This window comes from Photinus pyralis, unplaced genomic scaffold (genome assembly GCF_008802855.1).
Source record: "Photinus pyralis isolate 1611_PpyrPB1 unplaced genomic scaffold, Ppyr1.3 Ppyr1.4_LG8, whole genome shotgun sequence".
NCBI lineage: Eukaryota > Metazoa > Arthropoda > Insecta > Coleoptera > Lampyridae > Photinus > Photinus pyralis.
In genome coordinates this window covers 23,403,582-23,420,323 of record NW_022170819.1, presented here as the reverse complement: position 1 = coordinate 23,420,323, position 16,742 = coordinate 23,403,582, and the positions used below count along the sequence as shown (strand labels likewise).

Sequence of the window (16,742 nt, the reverse complement as noted above, 5' to 3'; positions counted from 1 at the left end):
ATTTTTAACGTGGGTGTGGTTTCATATACCGTGTATTCTGCGAGTTGTAGTGAATATTACTGTGCTGTGAAATGGACGAGGATTTAATCACTGTTGAAAGGGCCAATAGAGGAACTAGAATACGTAAAAAAAACGTATCTTCTAGGCAAACGAAAAAATCACACCTGTAAGTATTAGGTTATGATGATAAGCTAATCGTATTTCATACGCGTATCGGTTGCGTTTTTTGTAGTACTATATTGTAAGACATTATTTTTTAACTTGCAGTTATGGTGATCCAGATCCCGGTTTAAAAAAATTTAAACGTCCTTGTGAGCATAATGGGAAGTCGTATAAGTGCACACAGGTAAAGATGAAGGATTTACACAATCTCCGTAAACGATTCTATGAAGACGCCGATAAAATAAATCAGGACGTTAAGTTATGTCATATGCTTTCGGTTAGTGGAGCTACGCGGCGCCGGACGTCTAACATCAATCTGGACCCTCTAAGAAACCTTAGTATTACATACTACATTAAGACTGGATCTACTGCAACGCGCGTGTGTCAAGCATTTTTCACTGCGGCCTTAGGGGTAAAGAAACATAGAATAACAACCGTCGCAAGAGTACTTTTGGAAGGTGGGGTTCCAAAGGAAAGAAGGGGAGGTGATCGTATATCCAATAAATCGTTATCGAAGAAAGAGCTTGTACGTAATTTTATCAAGAGGCTCAAAGGCAGGGAAAGCCATTATAATACAAAAAATCAAAAAGGGTGTATTTAAGTGCAAGTTTGTCCATAGCAAAGTTACACAAGATGTTCAACGAGCAGAATTTACCAGAAAACAAAGTCTCGTACTTCATGTTTAGAAAAATCTTCTTGGGTGAATTTAATATTGGATTTTCCTCCCCTGCTTCCGACGTTTGTTCAAAATGCACAAGACTAAAGCAGCAATACAAAATAGAAACAAAGGAAGATAAAAGGAGGCAACTGTTGGTGGAATATTCCATTCACAGAAAACGCGCTTCTGCTTTCTACGAGCTTTCTAAAGAGGTGCCTCCAAACAGCATTACCTTTTGTTTCGATCTCCAACAGGTGCAGCCCTTACCCCGTACTCCTATAGGAGACGCATTTTACTCTCACCAAGTAAGCTTTTATTCTGTTTGTTGTGTCCAGATGTCGTCTCGTAATCCTACTTTCTATGTATGGACAGAAGATATAGCCGGCAGGGGATCAACAGAAGTAGGGTCTGCCTTGTTTAGCCACTTGAATACTTTAGATTTCACTGATATAAACATCATTCGCCTTTTCTGTGACGGCTGTGGAGGCCAAAATAAAAATTCCCATATTATACATATGCTGATGTGTTGGTTAAAGAATATAGCTCCAAAACATGTCTCTGAAATACAAATAATATTTCCAGTTAGAGGTCATAGTTTTATGGCCGCCGATAGGTGTTTCGGAAGAGTGGAACGAATACTCAGAAAGCACCCTGTTATAACATTAAAAGAAGACTATATCAGCCTTTACTCTGAAGTAGGAAAAGTAAAATGCTTAGGGAAAGATTGGAAACTCTACAACATTAAGCAACTTGAAACCATATACAAAAAGCTACAAGGTATTTCCGACAAAAAACGAATTTGTATTAAAAAGGTCCAAAAAAACAATAAGACAGAAGTTTATGTGGCAAGTTATTCTTACTATAGATTTGTTACAAGTAACGAGACAAGAGCGTCTTTGATAAGAAAAGGACAATCTGATGTAACGGAACTCCCTGAACTTAATTTGAGGAACTCCATACCGGAAAAAAAGAAAGCCAGAAAATTAATGGAAGAAAATTTTGGAACTGACTGGGAAGGCCGAGACGATCTGCAATGGTACAAGGGACTGTTACATACAGAGCCAGGTGATGTTGAGGGTGCAGATACCATCGACCAAGATGAGTGTGATTGCTTATACGAAGAGCCAAGCGTCCACATTTGAAAATTATGTTTTTTGTTTTTATTTTTTTATAACCAACATTATACTTTCAATAAAATTTAAAATGTTGCAAAATTTATTAACTTTTTAAGCAAAAGTGGCTATATCCAAACTAATTTTCAAATTTTTTCAAAAACCGCACTTATATTTTTAATACTGTAATATCCCTCCGTTTAACATCCCAACATAGAAGTAGATGGCGACTAAACATTTTATATAAAATTAAAGGCCACCTCGTAAAGAGTTTTTTGCGTTTTTTGAAAAAAAAATTAAAAGGGATATATCCGTTTTTTGCACGCAACCTCCTCAATTATAAAACATAACTAATGGAAATAAGCAAAATTTATTTATTTAAATATTGACAATTATGGGGGTGTATACGGCATCGACGAGCACCTTTCGCCACCACTATACTTTACACATATCAGATAAGGACTTCCTATCTGTCAGCGTGGATGGCGGGGGACGCAATGTCTCCGATTATTGTCAATGTCCTGCATTTATTGGACTATGTCCCCCCCTCCTGGACTACTGAGCCCCTGATGCGTAGGGTCGTAGCATCATGCTTCGTCTTGTTATTGGGGTAAACATCGAAGCAGGCCTCACTTGTGGGCAGACTTGGTGGGGCCTCGCGGATCCGACCCAAATGCGGTGGGCACTCTCCACGCGTTGGCCCAAAACATATCTCCGGTAGCGTGGAACCCCTTAATAGTGGACAACATCCTGGCCGTGCGGCCGCATGAGTGGGGCATTTGTGCCCCGTCACCCAAATCCGATTTCAGCCATGAGAAATTCCATCGTGCCGACTGCTCGAGCCGTTGACTGCGCTAGAGCTAACTATAAACTTAAGGAACACAGCGACAAAATAAAGAAGAACAATGCATGGGCAATTATTTGCGCCCAAGTAATTGAGAACTTTGATGAAAAACCAGTTCAAGAAAAAAATCAAGTCGGTAAGTAAAAAAGTCAGTCATTTTACACGCACATTTATTGTTTATGTCATATTATAAAGTCACACACATATTTATTGATTTATATCATTCCATTGCCAATCTAGTTTGCCTTCCTCGCTCACAAAGTAATTAGCAAATTCTTCACGGATTGTTGTTAACATAGGTCCACCTGGACGAACTTGCTGGGTTGAATGTATTATAGAATGAGGAAGACCCTCAAACGTATCCTCTAATTTATTTCCATCTCGTTGTTTTACGTAGTTGTGAAGAACACATGATGATTTTACTATATCCACTGCGAAATCAACACTGACGTTAAGTGGTCTATGAAAGATCCGCCATTTATTAGCTAATATGCCAAACGTGCATTCAATATATCGCCTCGCACGTGATAACCGATAGTTAAAAATTAATTTTTTCTCTGCTAAATTCTTGCCACCATATGGACGCATTAAATTTTCCTGCAAGCTGAACGCTTCATCCCCAATAAACACATTCGGTAATAAAGGTCCATTTTGTGATATTGTAGAAGGTGGAGGTATATTTAACTTTTTTTCTTGTAACATTTTATATAGACAACTCTCTTCGAAAATAGTCGAGTCAGCGTGTCTTCCATATGAGCCTATATCCACGAAAGTGAACATATAAAGCCTTATTAATAGAGCAACCGAAAGTAGGGTTTTAGTATGCTACTAACTAGTAGCCACTAACAGTCGACTAAAGCTTCTTATTAATAGTGCATAAATTAGAAGGTACTACTTAGTAAGATGTTAGTTGCAATATGCGAATGGCAACGCGGCACTGATGCCCAGTTGCACCGTTTTTTACTTAAGAAATTCTTTAGTAAGTAGTTCTTACATTTAAGTAGTTCTTAAATATTGGGTACGTTGCACCAACCACATTTGATAAATTCTTACCTAAGAATCGCTTAAGAATTTGTATACATGGCAACAGTGTAATAATTTAGTGAATTTGGTTTTATTTGTATATTTTAACAGAACCTCACTTTACTGCTAAAATATAAACAAGTGATATCGATTTAAAGGTGCTCTATTTTTATCGTACCTATTTAAAAATGGAAAACGATGTAAGTGTTTTACAATATTTGAATGGTTTACAATCATCTGCTGACCCTTATTTTTGTAGGACTTGTCTCAGAAAAATAAGAGTCGCACCCCTAATTTTACTGGGAGCGAGAAACAGTTACTATTCAGTATCATCCACAAATACAAAGAAATAATAGAGAACAAGAAGACTGATGGCGTTACCAATGAAGAGAAAGTAAGGACTTGGGACAAAGTTGTTTCCGAGTTTAATACCAGTTGTCCAGAACGTCATCGGTCGTTGCAGTCTTTAAAAAAACTCTATTACAACAAAAAGAAAGAGATACGGAAGTCGGTGGCAGAAGAAACTAAGGAACGATATTTAACAGGTGTGGTGTTATTTTATTATTTCTTCCTAATCATCATATTTTGATAAAAGATTAATCGTAGTCAACTTTATTTAAGGAGGGGGTGTGATGAAGATTCCCAAACCATGCCCTGATAAGGACTTGGTGTTGAGTATAATGAACGAAAAAACAACATACGGTTTTAATACTGAATTTGATTCCGACTTTGTTAATTTGGTAAAGAAAAAAACCACAAGTATATTATTTATATAATGCCTACTGTCTTCATGAAATAACTTTAATAAATCTCAATTTATAGTGCGAGGTATTGCCTGTAAATGGAACAGCGAGAAAACCTACACAAAATTCATTGTTGTCTCCTGCTATTGTAGAAGTAATTGAAGAAGATGACTGCAATCTGTCTACAGATTTCCCAAATGATGAGGTAGGTATATAAATGTTTGTACGGAAAATACAATGTGTATTTCAAACAGATCAAAGGAGCTGTGGAGAACCTTTATACACCTTCCACATCCGGTAAACAAAATGTGGAATATGACCAACCTTCTAAAAAGGTAACATGTTACTGTTAAAGATTGCTCAAGCTTACAATTATGTTTTAGAGAAAATTTAGTGCAAGTAGAAGACGTCCTGCAACGGTTGTGAAGGCTCTAACTTCATCTGCACTTGGGGAAAAGTACAACAAATTAGTTGACTACAGGTTAGCTATAGCGGAAGCAGAGATGAAGTGGCAATCCGAGCATCATGCTCTGCAGCGAGAATCAATACTTCTGGATATTCAAATAAAAAAGGAAACTTTGCAAAATTTAACATTAAAGTAAAATTCTATTATTAATCATATTTATTATCATTCCTATGTACTTTTACTTTATTTCAACATATTACATTTTACAAATGAGCAAAATAGTTGTTAATCAAATCATCCCTCAACCGTACAATATTGCCACCATTGGCCGCAGGTATTTCCGGAATGTTACCATTAGCAATTAGTTGTTGTAACTCATCGTCATGAATATCTTCTGGTAAAGGTGGCGGCTGCATATCATTCATGGAACGTGCAATATTTTGTAGAACGGCTGTAGCGACAATTACTTAACTCATCGTCATGAATATCTTCTGGTAAAGGTGGCGGCTGCATATCATTCATGGAACGTGCAATATTTTGTAGAACGGCTGTAGCGACAATTACTGCAAAAACTGTGTGTAGCTTCAGTCTTATACCATATGCCAGTACAGGGAATCGCCGTTTACAATTACCAAACAGTCGCTCGACAATGTTCCTTGTTCTTATGTGTGCATCGTTATAGACTTGTTCAGCTCTATTACGTGGGTTTGCCAATGGTGTTAAAAAATAATCTCTCAAGGGATAACCACTATCACCTATTCAATAATTATGGGATTTTCAGTTAGCTATTAATACATTGAAATGTTATACCTACCTAGAAGTATGCTGTTTGGAAACTCTCCATTTTCCATTCTAGCCCTTATGCGACTGCTATTGAATATTGTAGAGTCATGCGCTGAGCCTGGCCACCTACAAACAATGTCCATAATTTCTAAATTTGCATTTGAAATTGCTTGGACATTAAGAGAAAAATATGATTTTCTATTTCTAAATATTTCCCCGTCATTGCCCCCAGGGGATTGTATTTTAATGTGGGTGCAATCTATTACACCTACTACCCTTGGAAATGCAGAAATTTCAAAAAACTCATTTTGAATGCGCTGCAACTCATTAGCATTTTCAGGCATTTTAATGAACTGTGGTCGTAGTCGTGCAATAGCTTCAGACACTCGTGGTATAATTCTTGACGCAGTCGATGTGTGTATTCCCGCAAAATCAGCAACTGCTGTTAAATGTCCAGACGATGCGTAAAATCGCAAAGTCACTAACAGCTGATTCATAGGGGAAACACTGTGGTTGCTGCAAGGATCAATCGTTTTAATATGTATTATTCAATTACAAAAACTTACCTACGTGTTATTTGGAAATTCCAACTCTTCTTCTATATAAATTAACACCCTTAAACACGTTTGTTTTGTTAAACGAAATCGTTTAAAGAAATTATATTCGTCCATGGAATGAAAATAATCAGATCTGGTGTAAAGCATCCTAGGAAATCCAAAGTCAATAACCTCCAAGATGTCTAAATCGTCTTCTAATATATCGTCTACTATTGCATCCATTTCTATTTTATATAGCTTTGTCTATATAAAATTGCAAATTTAATAGCAAACGCTAATAGAAAAGAAAGATGTTTCGTAGAGGATATGGTTTTTACACGACATAAAAAGATCCAAAACATTCGTAAGGCATGCGCGGTTCTATTTCTTGGCGCAAAGTAGAACTTAAGCGACCGTATTTCATGGCTTAAATTTAAGCAACCTTTCGGTTGCTTAAGAAATGCTTAGACCTTGGTGCAAGGAAAAACGTGAACTTAAGTATAACTTAAGAATAAGTAATGCTTAACTATTTCGGTGCAACTGGGCATGAGAGACCGTGCGTGTTAAGAACCACAGCAGTTTGACATAAACATAACCTGAAACCTGCGTCCGTATTTATTTGTAATTCATTTATAATGGCAAATTACGGTTTTGACTTAATTGATGTCGATGAAGAAGTTGCTGAAGCAGAAGTAGCGGAAATGGTAATACATAGAAATCCAAAAGTTTATTTAGAGCGGCTAAACCTGCTAGAAGTACTGGATGAGGAGAACTTTCGTATTCGGTATAGAATGCGAAAAGCAACTGCTGAACGCATTATTCAGATGATTGAGGGACAAATAGCTCCGTTTATCAATAATCGGGGCTCACCTATATCGGCGACTGTTCAGTTTCTGGCAACAGTTAGGTACTTAGCTAAGGGAGCTTACGGAGTCGATATAGGTAGGAGAATACCAATTAACGTGGATAGTGATCTGTTATGTTGTAGCGGATCAACATGGACTATCACAGCCTTCATTATCCAATATTATAAAGAGGGTTTCGCAAGCATTGGCAGCACATAGACACAGATTTATAAATTTTCCTACGGCAGAAGAATCACACCAAGTCAAAGCGGACTTCTATAGATTTGCCAACTGTCCATCAGTCATAGGTGCAATTGATGGCACCCATGTCAAAATTAAGTGTCCTGGAGGAGATTATCCATTACTCTATTTAAATCGCAAAGGATATTATTCCTTGAATGTGCAGGCAAGTCTTATGTTATGGGGATACATTGTACATGTGTGCTTTTTAGGTAGTATGTGATGCGAAATGTAAGATTCGGGACATTGTTGCACGATGGCGTGGTAGCACTCATGACTCCAGGATATGGAACGAGTGCCACTTAAGACGCAGGTTTATGGTATAGATATTGGTTGTAGTTCAACTTCTATTACTATTACACTTTTAGCATGGAGAAATAGATGGGGTGTTAGTTGGCGACAATGGATACCAATGTTCACGCTACATTCTTACTCCGTTATTAAATCCACAAACAAATGCAGAACAACGGTATAATACAGCTCATATAAGAACAAGAAATGTTATTGAAAGGACTTTCGGCATTTGGAAGAATAGGTTTCGCTGCTTTTTTAATGGTCTAAACCTACAATTAGAAACCACCAAAGCGGTTATTGTAGCAACAGCAATACTTCATAATCTTATCATTCAGGAACGCTTAGACAATGATGGTAATCGTTATTGATGCAATTTAGTTGTTGTAATGATGTTGTAACAGATTCATCAGATGACGAATATGATGATGACAATGACAGGGTTATATACCACAATGATGGAAGGGAACACGTTCAAGGAAATTTATTTCGAGCTAGATATATTGATACCCATTTTAATGAAATATTATACAAGATGTGTCAAAAATGCCTTTAATACCTGTCTTTAGTACATAGAGTGTATTTTATATTCCTATGATTATAACTTATAATAGTAAGAAAAACTAACGACGAACTAAACTTATTTTATGATCAGAAACTCCCCTCTGTATCAGGTATCGATCCGCCTAAACGTTTCAATTGTTCTTGAAACAGTTTATTTTCGTTCTGCTTTTTGAGTGCGTGTAATTCTTCTGCATGTCTCATCATTTGGGCAATTCTTTTTTCATTCAACTTAAGAAGTTGTCTCTCATATTGAGTCATTGCCTTCATTTTTACCTGCCCTCTCTTTTTCAGGGGGGCTGTCTTTGGAGTTTGTTCACCAGTTACATTGTTATCCTCTTCATCATCCATGTCACAGGTGCCTGTCTCCTCTATTATCTCTTCATATTCATCAAGTTGCAATACTTTATCATCCGAGAAACTCTCAGTCACGTAGTTGTGATCGTAACGTTTAGAGTAGGGGGGGTTCTTTGACATACAAGATGACGGCTGAAATTTCTCACCCTGGCTAGATGAAGGCTGGTACTTCTCCTGCTGACTAGTTAAAGGTACGTGCTTTTCAAGCTCACTAGTTGAACATGAAATCTGCGTGTTCTCTGCATTAGCAGGTAACACCTGCGGAAGTAAATATTACTAAATATACCTTAATTGTCAAGTAAAAATTACAGGGGTAGTGTCAGAATCAAAGCACGAGCTGTCTTCAACAAAGTCATGCGGAATCATGTCTTTGATTTTCCAATCAAAATCTGTCGGCTCCGGAGGCGGAGGACCTCCTCCAGTTAGCTTTGCTTGTCTTTTATATTGTCCCACATTGCGTTTCGCTTGCTGTTTTACTCGCAGCCACTGCTCTTTCATGCGATGTACATCTCGATTGTACCCTGTTACGTACACAAATGTTAAAACAGAAAACATTTGTACATAAGTCATAACTTACCTTCAACTTTCATTTTTCTCTGTATTCTCTGCCATGCAGAGTTCTTGTCCTTATTTAAAACAGTTAGTTTTTTTTTATTTTCAATAATGTTTAGTTCTGGTCGCAAGCATTCCAAAAACACTTCTTTCTCCGTCTCGTCCCAATTGGTGGATCGTGGTCGCTTTGTCTACGTAAACAATTAACTTACATCCGTTATTTGTAAGTGCTTACTTAGATTGCTTACAGAGGGAATGTTGTCCATAATAATGAACATACAGCTTTACAGTCTATATACATATAAAACGCGGTTACTATACACTGCAGTTTTAGGTTATGTGCGCTTTAGTAGCGTACAAAACATACCATACCCCACACTACTAAATAAAATAAGTAACTACTAACGCTAGTTGACATTAAACACCTTGCAATTTTTTTAGTAGGATTGTAGTAGTATGAAAGTAGCAACTAAATTTGATTATTAATAAGGCTTATAATTACTATCACATACTGCTAGAAGTATTATCGAAAAATAATTTTTACAGTTATAATATGCCGATCCACTTTGCGCGGGTTGTATTATTCTTATATGTTTGCCATCAACGGCACCGAGGCAGTTCGGAAACTTAGCAGTTTGTTTGAAACGATTTATTATGTCTTTCCATTTATCTTCAGTTAGTTGTTCCATACACATATCCTTCATATGTATCCATATATTTCTGCAAACATCTCACTATCTTACCTATTGTTGTTGATGCTATTCTAAAACTATATTGCAAATCCATAAATGTACATCCAGTTGCCAAATACCTGTAAAAACATATTTTTAAATCAATCAGTTATACTAATAAATATTTTTTTGTTGTTACAGCCATGTTAATACAGAAAAAATGGAAAACATTAAGAGATGGGTACACCAGATATGCTAAAAAAATTAAACCAAAGAGTGGTTCAGCAGCCCTCAACATTCGGCCATATCGTCGGCCTAATGTGAAAATTGCACATCTCTAAAAACCCAAATTTTACAGGGGAACGAAAAAACAGGTTAATTCTTTTGGGAAAAGAATGTACTTGTTTTATATCAATAAAAGATGAAAAAATATTATTAGTGTGCTCTCCTGTAGTGATTTTAGTCATTTTCAAATAATTGTTATAAAAATAAAGGAGTTATGCAAATTTCATTTTCAGATGCAGTATGAAATGGGACTTATTCCATTTTCACATAAAAACCAAACATTTTAAAACGATATTTATTTATATTTCGAATGCATAAAAAGCTGTTTGAATGGAATATTCAAAATTCGTTAAACAAACATAGTTAAATAGTATGTAAACAAAAGTAAAGTGTAGGTATTATTCATGTCTTAAATTGTCATAAAAATTATGATAATCCTTTTCGAGAGACTTTTTCAAAAACATGAGATGTTCAAACTTTTCATTTTTGATTTTTAGGGGCTCGCTGTACAATGCTGGTAGAGAATTATTTGGTACACCTTTATTAAGATTTTTTTTCAACCTCATGGGCATTACTTCATATTCCTCAGAATGCTTAATCTTAAATTCAATTTGGCCATCTGAATTATATTTCAGAGCTCTTAAGTTATTTACCGTAGGGTCACCAACTTTATATCCAGGTCTTATTGATTTTATTAAATTCAGTTTAGAATAATCTTTAAAGAATGTGTGATCCAAATAGCTCACGTGGTATGGTTTCGGATTTTTTCTGGCCAATTTACATAAGGATACGTAATCAGCCGGCACGTTAATGGTTCTTCTCCTCAATTTTCGCTCTATGGTTGAATGCATGGAGTCACACTCCATCTGAGTGTGTCCCTTTTCTAAGTATTTCTGAATGATACAAACCTGTTTCTCGATCGCCAAGTTTAATAAGGCGTTGCTCAAAGTGCAATTACGATTTTGGGCGCTACAGCCATCACTGAATAATATTATTTGTTGGGTGGGCTCAAGCTGAGGAATCACTTCATTAATTAAAAAATTACTTATGATCGACGCAAAGCAATTAGCACCAAGCTCGCCTTCGCCCTCGTGCCAAAGATAACAATACCCATCTTTAGAGTGCATATCAAAAATAGTAAAATTATGCACAATTAGCTTTGTGCGATAATACAGAGCCGACACGTTTGACCTTGGGCACAGTAATACCGATTGGAGGTCCATTGTAAAAACCCTATTCTTTGAATTTTTATCATTTGCCTTCGCTGCTCGCGCTTCTTCTTTCTTGGCAATGTGTTCCATGTAAACAGTTTCCTCTACATTTTTGGTCTTATAGCCTACGCAGACATCACATTCGTCTTTTTTTGGCATGAATAAGGATAAATTTAAATCTTCAAACGTGTTGGAGAATGTGGCACTACATAAAGGATTTATTTTTTCTTCTACACACCAATCCCTATAAAGTGCGTAAACTTCTGATTTTGCTTTAAACAATGGCTCTAAATATAATTTTGTTGAAGATTTTCGACAGTAATGCGATTCGAGCTTAGGGAGGTAATCTAAAAATCTTTTTAATTTTATTTTCTCTTGTTTAAAACGGTCATGCCTCTTTTCTGCACTTGTTGTAGTGTGTTGGTCTTGATCATTTTTAGCAGGGCTAGTTAATTCATTTTTTACCCATTCTGAAATTGTTCGTATGGAAACGCCCAACGTATTACAAAACATCACCTTGCATACTCTAATTTGTTCCTTTGTGGTTCTAAGTAAGTATGTATACGAACTTGTCCTCTGACTTACCTCTGGATCATTTCTATTTCTGGCTCTCTTTGTGCTCTTTTTGTAGACTCTTGCAGATACATACCGTTTTTTTTCTGCCCAGGAGAGATACCAAAATTTAAAAAAAATAGATTTTCGATCTTCATTTGTTAATTTGTAACACTGAATACTCATTTCATTGCCCATTTTTGTTAATTTATGGACACATTGACATCTTTCTTTCATTGCTCTTTCATTTTTCATAACATCAAACTTGTTTTCCTTTCTTCCCATGTACACAGTGCCCTTTTCTCTGTTCTTCTTGTTTATATTATATTTCCAAGAAGTGGGATCGGACAATCTTTTTTTCTTCCTTTTTCGCACATTTGCTATATTAGGATCATTTTCGTCTTCGGAGGTATCCATCTGATACGTTGGATCGGTGCTGTTGTTGTCAACTTCTTCAGGATTATGTGACATTTTCTCTTCATCTTTACGTCTAGTATAATTTGCTGTATTTTTCACTTGCTCTAAAAGATTAGCCGGTTCTTCTGCCACAAAGTGGTTATCTTCTGTTTGCTCAGTTTCATGTATTGCGTTATTTATCAAACTGGGCGATAAATCATTTCCTGCTCCTTCTTGCTCAAAAAGTTGGTTTGTTATTTCAATCTCTTCGGTAAGTGCTACAATAGCCGATTGTAGATCCACTTCAGTTGCTTCTATGAAATAATTTTCATTCTCAACATTTCGTCTCTCGTTTAAAACACTGGTAGGCTGTTGTGCTAAAGTCAGTATTTTGAAGCTCCTCGACCTACGATCCATAGCTAAAAGAAAATTAATAATTTTTATTTGTATTTTTGCTTGTATTTTTTTCACCCCGAAGTTAAAAACAGAAATCAAAAACATTAAAATTTGTTAAATACTGAGAGGATTTAAAATTTAAAAATTGGTCAATTTAGGCATAATTCAAAACAAAGCTGCAAACAAGCAGGTTTAAATCTGTAACATGCATAACTCCTATCAGCTGTACAAATATTAGTTATGTGAAAATTGCACAACTCCTTCTGCTAAGAAAAAGGCGTATTATTTACACTGCTATTGATTTCAACAAATGTGTAAAGTTTTTGGTCTATTTAAAAGGGTTTATATTTACCTGTACAATGTATTAACACACTTAATTGCGGACAATCAGATCAGAGGTTTAATAAAACAAACAGTAAAACACCGCCATTAACTTCATGCAACAACTACTAATATAAGGACTTGTGCAATTTTCGTACCGTTCTAGTATGCATGGGACTTGTGCGCATTTCAGACTTATACTTCTGGCGACATCTGATTTTATTTTACAGAATTATTCAATTGAAAGACATAGATTCGCTGCTTGTCTATCAGATGCCGTTAAAATTCACTTTTCGATAAAAATGGACTTATGCACTTTTCACATTAGGCCGACGATATGCATATTATCAGCAGATGTCTTTTTTAAAGGTAATAATAGAAGATAGACCCGACAAAACAAACAGTTTACAAGAAAGTGAGCACGCTGAAATTACGTCCGAAGAAAGCGAAAATCGTCAAAATAAAATAAACAAAGAAAGAAACAAAAGAAAATTAACTACTACAATCACAGATGAGAACGTCTTAATCGAAAAATTATCCAAACGCTTCGATGAAAAATCGCAGAATTCGCGCATTGATAATGAGGATGAAGATAAATTGTTTTTATTATCATTAGTAAGCGAATTCAAAAAAATTAATGAGCAGTATAAATTAGATGCTAAGATAGAAATACTTAACGTAATGAAATACTTTAAAGGGATGACAAATCACACATACCCTTCGAGTTATGGTGACAGGGGATATTCATCACAATATTCATCGTTTAATGATTACCGAGGACAATGGGGTTATAATACAGGCCCCTCAACCTCTACATCAGTGCCTGGCTCCTCTAGATCAGCGTCTGGCCCCTCTACATCAGTGGCTGATGACCAAAATTCTCAATTTGAAGACCTTTCATCATCTTCAGTATTGTCCGATGATGTCATTTCCAATATTTTTAATGAATAAAAATTTAAATAATTACTAGGTATATATTTTTCAAACCTCAATGTTACTGCTAGTCTTTCTTCTGGTTGGATACTTCTCCTCATAATTGTGTCTTCACGTTTAATTTTAGATTTTAGTATATTATTCAATTCATCAAACGAAGTGATTGACATTCTAAAATAGTTGAAAAATTTTTCTTCATCACTTCTAAGGTCCATAAACAAATGATGGAATTGTCCATGTTGTTCTCTTAATTCCAAAATTGGATGAACCCAAAATTTTCTCTTTTGACGTCGCCGCCGTCGTCGTCTCCGCTTGAGCAGAAGCAGCAAAAGCAGTGCTTCCTCGTCAGAATCCATTGACTCGAGTGTGGTAAATCAACTGCTCGAGCGGTTGGTAGCGTAGCTCGAGCAGCCAACAACCGACCGCTCGAGCAGTCGACGCCGACCGCTCGAGCGGTCCGTGTACGTCGCTCAGCCGCTAACTGCTCGAGCAGTCCGTGTACGGCCGCCCTAAGAACTAATTATTTACGTTTACAAATGAGTAACAAATCAATACCCAATATACCATACAAACATAGATATATAAATACACATACAAATTTTTAACATTGCTGTTTCTATTCTGAGAAGGCCGTATTCTGTGGAACGTATTTTAGCAACCCCGCAAGTCGCCATTTGAAACGTCAAATACACACCCCATTTCTGCTGCCGTTTCGCACAATATTCATTGATACCCCATTTGCGATGGACGCTAGAAGTGATGGTGATAATAATTTCACATGTAAGCCTCCCGAAATATGAGAAATTGCTCAGGTATTCACAATAACTTTAGTGCCAGAAAAATGACAAAGGCAACATACACAAATGTATACACCATTTTTCCAAGAGTCGTACAGAAAGGTTAGTCTTATAGTTGCGTAGAATGGCTATTATTTACTTAGATAATTCCAACACTCCTGTGCCCGCGCGTGTAGGGAACTGCCCACGTGAATAATAGCCATCGCTCTACGCTCGTTGAAGCATGTTTTTTTTGCATTTTATTATTTCTGGGTTGCGACGTTTGCTGAGCGTAAGGCTACGGCTACATTAGCGACGTTTCAGAGCAGATCAGACTAGATAAGTGGCTACAGGTGTCCCTTCAGACAGCGGCGACAGACACGTTTCCCCAGACACATACGTGTACGTTCCGACGATCTGTACGAATCAAACGTGTTTGATATTTTCTCAGACTACGACCGTAAATTGACTTGTGAGACAATGGATAAATCACTTTTAATCGACCTCATGAGAAAAAATCCACCTCTTTGGGATCAACGGGATAAGAGATACCACAACAGGGATATAAAAAGTCTTTTATGGAAAGACATTGGAGAAAAAATGGGCGTTACAGGTATGTAAAGAGTAAATTATTTATTTAGTTGGAACATTTCATTAGAATTTAACATAAGGAATCAAAACTGCATGTTTAAACACTTTGGTTGAAAGGGAACTGATCCACGAGGTCCATTGAAATATCGGTTAAATTCTTCTCTTTGCTTTGCGTTATTATTAAATATTCTGCCCGTTCTTCTGGAGTTATTGATGACATTATTTTGGTTTCTTCAAGCCCTTGTCTCTCTACTGCAATACTAGAGCGGCCTTCAAAGTCCATGACCACATTATGCAACAAACAAATTGTTTTAGAAATTTTAATACCCTTTTCTACATCCGTTTCAATGGCCTTATTTAGCACATAAAATACCAAAAGCGCATTCGATACATCTCCTTTCACGAGACAGTCTGTAGTTAAATATTGTTTCCTGGTTTGTAAGTCGCCTTTTTGAATAAGGTTTCATTAAATATGTTTTTAAGGGATAGGCATCGTCACCCAACAAAACAAACGGCATATCGTCGGGTATCCCGTAAATGGGTGCAGGTGGAGGTAAAGTATTATTGTAGTTTTCCAAAAAAATCGTACAAATTAGAAATGTGAAAAGTTCCAACGTCGCTTTGCCTGCCATAGGAGCCTACGTCAATAAAAATAAATCGACAATCTGCATCTGCTACTCCTTGTAATACAATCTAATAAAAATGTTTGTAATTGTAATACATAGTTCCGGACTTTGGTGGACATTTTATTTCTATATGCTTTCCATCGACGCAACCTATACAATTGGGAAAATTCCATCTTGCGTTGAATTTTGATGAGATTTGTCTAAATCTGTCTTGATTAGGAACTCCCAAATGTGTAGCACGTAATTTAATCCAAAGCGCATCACATACTTCTTCAACAAGTTTTCCAATTGTATAATGATCAACACGGAAAGTGAATGCTAGCGAACGAAATGACATGCCAGTTGCAAAATACCTGAAAAATAAGATAAAACTAATAGTAACAGTGACCAGTTCAATATTATCATTGTATTTATAAACGTTTATAAATGCAATGATATTATTTATTAGTATCAACTTTTTATGAACGCTCCTTAAGAGCTTTGTTGTGTTTTAGCCGAACAAGTAAAAAAGCAGTGGGAACTTCTACGCGACACGTTTAGAAGAGAATTTAAAAAAGTCCACGTAACTCACTCAGGTCAAGAAGCAGGTGATGAACACATTGAAGCTGATTGTAAATGGCCTTATTTCAAACATATCCTGTTTCTGAAAGATGTTTTAATACCCAGAAAAAGTGCAACGAGTGTCCCACCTACCTCACCTTCACATGATTTTGCACCCGAGTCATCAAGAAACTCCGAATAGCGAAGTTGTTACAATAAATGAGGAAAATGTCCGGGATTCGGAAATAACAGATAAACTCTCTGAAAAACCTAAACGAAAACGAAACAGTTTCCAGGACGAGGTAATCAATATCGAAAATAAAAAAATAAA

General features: G+C 36.3%; 3 protein-coding genes and 1 long non-coding RNA gene across 7 annotated transcripts; 2 read left to right on the top strand and 2 right to left on the bottom strand.

Moving 5' to 3' along the window:
- Window positions 1-3,076: 3,076 nt before the first annotated feature.
- Window positions 3,077-5,108, top strand: LOC116178933. Of its 3 annotated transcripts, none has more exons than XR_004146919.1 (4): window positions 3,077-4,344; window positions 4,421-4,747; window positions 4,797-4,877; window positions 4,926-5,108. It is a non-coding gene; the product is annotated as an uncharacterized LOC116178933 (long non-coding RNA). The 3 variants fall into 3 exon arrangements; XR_004146918.1 differs by having other exon boundaries at window positions 3,077-4,558; window positions 4,622-4,747; XR_004146917.1 differs by having other exon boundaries at window positions 3,077-4,747.
- On the bottom strand, window positions 5,108-6,691 carry LOC116178932 (putative nuclease HARBI1). The gene is made up of 3 exons (XM_031498592.1): window positions 6,302-6,691; window positions 5,763-6,247; window positions 5,108-5,703 (listed from the first exon to the last, which is right to left on the bottom strand). Exons 1-3 carry the CDS (start codon window positions 6,508-6,510, stop codon window positions 5,366-5,368), a joined length of 1,032 nt encoding a protein of 343 aa, XP_031354452.1. The 5' UTR covers window positions 6,511-6,691; the 3' UTR covers window positions 5,108-5,365.
- A 131-nt stretch (window positions 6,692-6,822) lies between these two features.
- Window positions 6,823-8,514, top strand: LOC116178931 (putative nuclease HARBI1). Of its 2 annotated transcripts, none has more exons than XR_004146916.1 (5): window positions 6,823-7,209; window positions 7,256-7,518; window positions 7,565-7,665; window positions 7,721-8,000; window positions 8,048-8,514. XR_004146916.1 is itself a non-coding variant. In XM_031498591.1 (5 exons), the coding sequence occupies exons 1-5, from the start codon at window positions 6,903-6,905 to the stop codon at window positions 8,197-8,199; spliced, it is 1,110 nt and encodes a 369-aa protein (XP_031354451.1). In that variant the 5' UTR covers window positions 6,823-6,902; the 3' UTR covers window positions 8,200-8,514. The 2 variants fall into 2 exon arrangements, 1 of the variants encoding a protein (XP_031354451.1); XM_031498591.1 differs by having other exon boundaries at window positions 7,565-7,672.
- A 796-nt stretch (window positions 8,515-9,310) lies between these two features.
- Window positions 9,311-13,001, bottom strand: LOC116178930. The gene is made up of 2 exons (XM_031498589.1): window positions 12,977-13,001; window positions 9,311-12,647 (listed from the first exon to the last, which is right to left on the bottom strand). The coding sequence occupies exon 2, from the start codon at window positions 12,643-12,645 to the stop codon at window positions 10,468-10,470; it is 2,178 nt and encodes a 725-aa protein (XP_031354449.1). The 5' UTR covers window positions 12,646-12,647; window positions 12,977-13,001; the 3' UTR covers window positions 9,311-10,467.
- Between the last annotated feature and the right edge of the window lie 3,741 nt (window positions 13,002-16,742).

What these genes read in the sequence shown, in the direction of transcription:
- LOC116178931 (XM_031498591.1), top strand. Translation starts at nt 6,903, where the DNA reads ATGGCAAATTACGGTTTTGACTTAATTGATGTCGATGAAGAAGTTGCT. An exon ending in AGCTTACGGAGTCGATATAG is followed by an intron (nt 7,210 to 7,255) that starts GTAGGAGAATAC and finishes GTTATGTTGTAG; the next exon opens with CGGATCAACATGGACTATCA. An exon ending in GGAACGCTTAGACAATGATG is followed by an intron (nt 8,001 to 8,047) that starts GTAATCGTTATT and finishes ATGTTGTAACAG; the next exon opens with ATTCATCAGATGACGAATAT.
- LOC116178932 (XM_031498592.1), bottom strand. Translation starts at nt 6,510, where the DNA reads ATGGATGCAATAGTAGACGATATATTAGAAGACGATTTAGACATCTTG. An exon ending in TTGGAATTTCCAAATAACAC is followed by an intron (nt 6,248 to 6,301) that starts GTAGGTAAGTTT and finishes TGATCCTTGCAG; the next exon opens with CAACCACAGTGTTTCCCCTA. An exon ending in TCCAAACAGCATACTTCTAG is followed by an intron (nt 5,704 to 5,762) that starts GTAGGTATAACA and finishes ATTATTGAATAG; the next exon opens with GTGATAGTGGTTATCCCTTG.
- LOC116178930 (XM_031498589.1), bottom strand. Translation starts at nt 12,645, where the DNA reads ATGGATCGTAGGTCGAGGAGCTTCAAAATACTGACTTTAGCACAACAG.